General features: G+C 48.7%; 1 protein-coding gene across 1 annotated transcript; it reads left to right on the top strand.

Moving 5' to 3' along the window:
• The first annotated feature begins 4,254 nt into the window (after positions 1 to 4,254).
• LOC118755594 lies at positions 4,255 to 6,981 on the top strand. The gene has a single exon (XM_036490420.1). It carries the CDS (start codon positions 4,255 to 4,257, stop codon positions 6,979 to 6,981), a length of 2,727 nt encoding a protein of 908 aa, XP_036346313.1.
• Positions 6,982 to 7,064: the final 83 nt, after the last annotated feature.

The raw sequence follows: 7,064 nt of genomic DNA, 5'->3' as shown, positions 1-7,064 counted from the left end.
GGCTTGCCTAGCCAGTCTCTTAATATGGAGAAAATTACGAAGAAATACCCTTATCTACGCGGGCTTCCGATCGAGTCATATGAAAATGCCGAGCCGGGTATTCTAATAGGAGCCAATTGTTGGAAACTTGCGGTGCCTATCAAAACTCGTGAGGGACACTGGCTTGAGCCGATCGCCACTAAGTGTCGCTTAGGTTGGACCTTGCAGGGAGGTACTACTAACCACTTTGACTCACAACTATTGAATATTCACATATGTGACTGCGAAAAGAAATACGAAATCCTACACGAAGAGATCAAGGAGTACTTCAGCCTAGAGATGCCGCAAAAAAAGAGAGCTCATGTCCCCACAAGACTGTAGAGCGTTGCAAATTCTAAATTCAACGTGTGAAAAAAGAGAGGGCCGCTATGAATTGGGGTTGTTGTGGAAGCATGACGACGCAAAGTTACCAGCTAGTTACGACAACGCCCTTAAACGCTTCAGATGTATGCAGAAAAAGTTAGCTAAGGACTCGAATTTGCAACGTGACATGCAGAAGCAAATAGACAACTTAATTAGCAAAGGTTACGCAAGAAGGTTAACTGCAGACGAAGTAAATAGATCATACGACCACGAGTGGTACCTGCCGATATTTATCACACTAAACCCCAACAAACCCGGCAAGTTGCGCCTTGTGTGGGACGCTGCGGCCAAATCTGATGGAGCCGCTCTTAACGATTTCCTTCTGTGCGGGCCAGATCTACTCAATTCGCTAGTCTTCGTATTACTGGCTTTTAGAACTGGGCAGTTTGCTATTTGGAGTGCAATGGGGTATAGTCATTGCGCTGGGTATGCAGTTACAGTTGCATGGCTATACTCAATCCCGACTCTTGCGTCCTCGTTCGCGCACTCTGGGCAACGTGAGCAACCCATGTGCGAGATGCGGTAACCAATCCGAGTGGAGCCTTGGGTCACGGCAGAAAGAGAGGGAGCTTCGGTGGGGCCACTCTGACTTATTCGGTTTAAGGGCTCACTGAAGTCTGCAGCGTCTGTTCACCAGTAGGTGCGGCTGCAAGCGGGTGTCTGCTTGGAGCAAGCGGCTCGCTATATAAACGTGTATTTGGTTGCGAAACCACCCCCGTCCCAGCAATGGGTTGTGCGCTGGGCTTGGGACCCGCCACGTAAAAACCACTTCCAGTGAAGAAGCAAGGCAAAGCCTCGGATGAGACCCCCCCTTATGATGACGACCACGGCAAATGTTTAAAGGACTACGATTTGAGGGCATGCACCTGGAATGTCCGGACCCTTAATGGGGAAGGTGCCTCTGCCCGGCTGGTTGATGTCCTCGTAAGGACAAAAGCTGACATCACCGCCATCCAAGAAATGCGTTGGACGGGGCAAGGCAAAGAATGTCTGGGGCCTTGCGACGTCTACTACAGCTGCCATGTAAAGGAGCGCAAATTCGGAGTTGGATTTGTGGTGGGAGAGAGACTCCGTCGCCGAGTACTGTCGTTCACCCCGGTGGACGAGCGTCTAGCCACAATCCGCATCAAAGCGAGATTCTTCAACATCTCGCTCATCTGCGCCCATGCCCCGACGGAAGAGAAGGATGAGACATCCAAGGATCTCTTCTATGAGCGCTTGGAGCGCACGTACGAGCGCTGCCCCCGTCATGATATCAAAATCGTGCTTGGCGACTTCAATGCCAGGGTGGGCAAAGAAGGGATCTTTGGAACCACCGTCGGAAAATTCAGCCTCCACGACGAAACGTCCGACAACGGATTGAGGCTGATCGACTTCGCCGGGGCCCGAAACATGGTAGTATGCAGTACTCGGTTCAAGCATAAAAAGATCCATCAAGCTACCTGGCTGTCTCCGGATCGAAAAACGAGAAACCAAATCGATCATGTTGTGATAGACGGAAGGCACGCTTCCAGTGTTTTAGACGTACGCACACTCCGAGGCCCAAACATCGACTCGGACCACTATCTTGTTGCAGCCAAGATACGCACCCGCCTATGTGCAGCAAAAAATGTGCGCCCAAATATGCAAGGAAAGCTTAACGTCGAAAAGCTGCAATCACGACAGACAGCCGGCGCTTTCGCTACTCGACTCTCACACCTGCTCTCAGAGAGCACTCTTCAACAAACAGATATATGCGAGCAGTGGAACCACATTTCCCGCTCATTAAGTACCGCCGCCGAAGAAGTAGTCGGATTTCAGCGAGCCCGAAAGAACAACTGGTACGATGAGGAGTGTCAGGAAGCTGCAGAGAAAAAAGATGCCGCCTACAGGGCCACGCTGCGATCGGGCGCAACGCGCGCTATGTGGGACCGCTATAGGGATCTGAGGAGGGAAGCGAGACGTATTTGCCGCAACAAGAAGAGAGAGGCAGAAATACGTGAGTGCGAAGAGCTTGAAATGCTGGCCGACAGGAGGAATGCCCGAAAATTTTACCAGAGAGTTAGGCGACTTACGGAAGGTTTAAAGACCGGGGCGCACTCCTGTAAGAACAATAATGGCGACCTAGTAACTGATGTCCAGAGCGTACTTAAATTATGGAGGGAACACTTTTCCGCCCTACTAAATGGCAGCAGCACAGAAAGTTGTGGAGAAGAAGAACTCGAGCCCGCAGTCGATGATGACGGAGTCGACGTTCCACCGCCTGACTATGACGAGGTACGTATAGCAATAACGCGGCTGAAAAACAACAAAGCCGCTGGAGCTGACAGCCTGCCAGCTGAGCTATTCAAGTACGGCGGCGAGGAGTTGATAAGGTGCATGCATCAACTCTTGTGCAGAATATGGTCAGATGAACGCATGCCCGACGACTGGAATTTAAGTGTGCTCTGCCCAATCCACAAGAAAGGTGACCCCGCCATTCGCGCCAACTACCGCGGGATCAGCCTTCTAAGCATAGGTTACAAGGTCTTATCGAGCGTATTGTGTGAAAGACTGAAGCCCACCGTCAATGAACTGATTGGGCCTTATCAGTGTGGCTTTAGACCTGGCAAATCCACCATAGACCAGGTATTCACAATACGCCAAATCTTGGAAAAGACCCGCGAGAAAAGGATCGACACTCACCACCTATTTGTCGACTTTAAAGCCGCTTTTGACAGCACTAAAAGGAGTTGCCTATACGCCGCTATGTCTGAATTTGGCATCCCCTCAAAACTCATACGGCTGTGTAAAATGACGTTGAGCAATACCACCAGCTCCGTCAGAATTGGAAAAGACCTCTCCAAGCCGTTCGCCACAAAACGGGGTTTCAGACAGGGCGACTCCCTTTCATGTGACTTCTTTAATCTGATGTTGGAGAAGATAATAAGAGCTGCAGAACTGAACCGCTCAGGAACAATTTACTACAAGAGCGTGCAATTGCTGGCTTATGCCGATGACATCGACATCATCGGTAACAAAAACCGCGAAGTCTGTTCTGCCTTTTCCAAGTTGGATAGGGAAGCAAAGCGCATGGGTCTGGTGGTAAACGAGGACAAGACGAAGTATCTCCTGTCATCAAACAAACAGTCAGCACATTCGCGCCTTGGCACCCACGTCACTGTTGACAGTTACAATTTCGAGAAAGTAGAGAATTTCGTTTACTTGGGAACCAGCATTAACACCGATAATAATGTCAGCATTGAAATCCAACGTAGAATCACTCTTGCCAACAAGTGCTACTTTGGACTGAGTAGGCAATTCAGGAGTAAAGTCCTCTCTCGACGTACGAAAACCACGCTCTATAAGTCACTCATCATGCCCGTGCTGGTATATGGCGCAGAAGCATGGACAATGACAACATCCGATGAGGCGGCTCTTGGGGTGTTTGAGAGAAAGATTTTGCGGAAGATTTACGGTCCTTTACGCGTTGGCGACGGCGAGTACCGCAGACGATGGAACGATGAGCTGTATGAGCTTTACAACGATATGGACATAGTGCAGCGAATTAAAATACAGCGGCTCCGCTGGCTTGGTCATGTCGTTCGAATGGACACCGACGCTCCAGCTCTGAAAGTATTCAACTCGGAACCCGCTGGTGGTAGCAGAGGAAGAGGGAGGCCCCCACTGCGATGGAAAGATCAGGTGGAGAAGGACTTGGCTTCACTTGGCGTTTCCAATTGGCGTCAGTTGGCACAGAGGAGAAACGACTGGCGTGCTTTGCTGAACTCGGCCAAAATCGCTTAGGCGGTTACAGCGCCAAAAAAAGAAGAAAAGAAGTTTGCTATTTGTGGAGACATTGCCGAAATGTTCCACCAGATTCGCGTAAGAGAAATGGACATGCACGCTCAGAGGTTCTTGTGGCACGAGAACTGTGAGGAGTTACATAACCCTCACATCTACGTTATGCAAGCGCTTACCTTCGGCATCAGCTGCGCACCTTGCATTGCTCACTTTGTTCGAGATGTAAATGCAGAGCAATACAAGCAAACATCACCGCGAGCGGTAGAAGCAATACAAAAGCATCATTACGTCGATGACTTCATCGACAGCGTCGATACCGAAGAAGAAGCACTGGAACTGGCTCTGCAAGTGAAAGCAATTCACGATCAAGCTGGATTCAACATTCGTAACTGGGCATCTAACTCATCAGCTGTTCTGAGGCAACTTCCAGGGGAGTCCGTCGAAGATCAAACTCCTAAGGACTTAAGCAATGCAGAAAAAATATTAGGTTTGTTTTGGGATCCAACTAACGATGTTTTTAAGTTTATTTGCAGGTTCTCCAAAATGAGACGAGACATCTTGCAATGTAGCTTGGTCCCAACCAAAAGGGAAGTACTCCAGGTGTTGATGTCCATCTTCGACCCTCTCGGGTTTGTGGCACATTACACCATAGGTCTTAAAATACTACTGCAGGATGTATGGCGATCGGCCATTAACTGGGATGACCCACTCCCAGGTCCGCTTTACAACAAGTGGTGCCAGTGGAAGACGTTGTTGCCAGCAATAACCTCTATTACGATTCCGCGATGTTATTCACAACTTCTAAAAGACTTCGAATGCAACCAAATCCACACCTTCGTAGATGCCGGCGAGTATGCTTACGCGGCAATTTGCTATTTGCGAGTGAAAAACAAAAATGAAGTCAACACTATCATCGTGGCCGCTAAGTCAAAAGTAGCACCGCTAAAGCCCGTATCTATCCCGAGGCTCGAACTACAAGCTGCAGTGACTGGCGTAAGATTGGCGAACAATGTGATGAAGGCACTACAAGTTCCGATTCATGCTCGATTCTGGTGGTCAGACTCAAAGACCGTGCTCAAATGGCTCCGCATGGATCCGAGAAATTTCAAACAGTATGTAATGCATCGCGTGGGCGAGGTATTGGAGGCGACCAACGCCACTGACTGGAATTGGGTTCCCTCAAAACTTAACCCTGCTGACTTGGCAACGAAATTCAGCCGGCAACAAAGTTCCGATATCTGGCTGCACGGGCCGAAATTCTTATCTTTCAATCAAACCGATTGGCCGAAATGCGACGACCTCGGACCAGTGGAGCATACTGAACTCCGACATTTTACCTTTCATATAACCAAAGGCGAAACCACACAACCTTTAATCGATGCTGATAGGTTCTCAAGCTGGCGTCGATTATACTTGACGATGGCGATGGTAATATTGTTCGTAGAAAAACTAAAATCCAAGATAAAGAAGGAGCAAATACCTACCGGCGTATGTGACAAGATTATCCACAGAGCTAAGAGCGCGCTCATAAAAGAGGCACAGCAGAGTGAATATCGGCAAGAAGTTATCAACCTCAAATGCGGTAAGAGTATTGAAAGCGATAGCAAACTAATCTCTTTAAACGTCTATTTAAGCGACGAAGGTATACTCAGATCACGGGGAAGAGCCGAAAGTTTAAGAACTGGCGACTCTATAATCTTACCGACAAACAACTCAATCACAGCTTTAATAGTTCGACATTACCACGAACGAAATCATCATCAATTTCATGAAGCAGCCTTGAACTCGATTCGCGAACAATATTATATTCCACGCCTACGAGTACTTTACCGCAAAATACGAAGGTCATGTCAACGCTGCAAGAACGATGGCGCTAAGCCAAATACTCAGCAAATGGCTCCGCTACCAGCTGCACGTTTGGCAAGCTTTGAGCGTCCCTTCACCTATGTCGGAATAGATTTTTTCGGTCCGATACATGTCTCGATTGGAAGGCGCAGAGAGAAAAGGTGGGGAGTAATCTTTACTTGTTTGAGCGTCCGTGCAGTTCATCTGGAGGTCGCACATAGTCTAGACGTCAGTTCTTGTATAATGTGCATTCTGAACTTTGTGGCACGGCGAGGCAAACCACGCGAGATTTATACAGACAACGGCACAAACTTTAAAGCTGCGGAAAAGGCCTTGCGCACAAATGCTAATGGTATCGAAAAGCTAAACATAAATTGTGAAGGCGTCGTTTGGCGATTCAATCCACCAGGGGCGCCACATATGGGCGGGGCCTGGGAGAGATTAATCCGCTCCGTTAAATCCGTCCTGAATGCTATTTGCCCTTCGTACAAATTTACAGACGAAACGCTCAAAAGTGCCTTATGTGAAGTAGAGCTTACAGTCAATTCTCGACCACTCACATTTGTATCTCTCGACAGCGCAGACGACGATGCGCTCACACCAAACCACCTGCTCCTCGGATCTACCGACGGACACAAATCAGTCTTCAACGAGGCATCAAACCTACGACAGCAGTGGCACAAGACAAAGGACTTCGCTAACAAGTTCTGGCAACGTTGGCTGCAGGAATATACTCCAATCATTCAACGTAGAGCCAAATGGTTCAGCAAGCGGGCATCAGTCGCAATCGGAGACGTCGTTGTTGTTGTTGATGAGACTCTGCCGCGAAATTATTGGCCGAAGGGTATCATCGTTGATGTCGTAAAAGCAAAAGATGAACAGGTGCGACGGGTAACTATAAAAACGCAAAAGGGTCTAATGCAAAGGCCCGCAACCAAGGTGGCAGTGTTGGATGTCACCGGCAATACTTAAGCAATACTCATCACGATTCCTTTGCTAGGGGGGGAATGTTGCCGCTGGGTATACTCGTTTACACCGCCGCTGGGTATACTTAT

This window comes from Rhagoletis pomonella, unplaced genomic scaffold (genome assembly GCF_013731165.1).
Source record: "Rhagoletis pomonella isolate Grant_MI unplaced genomic scaffold, Rhpom_1.0 Rhpom_scaffold_06741, whole genome shotgun sequence".
NCBI lineage: Eukaryota > Metazoa > Arthropoda > Insecta > Diptera > Tephritidae > Rhagoletis > Rhagoletis pomonella.
Note: the sequence above shows the minus strand (reverse complement) of the source record. Positions and strands in the feature narration are given on the sequence as shown.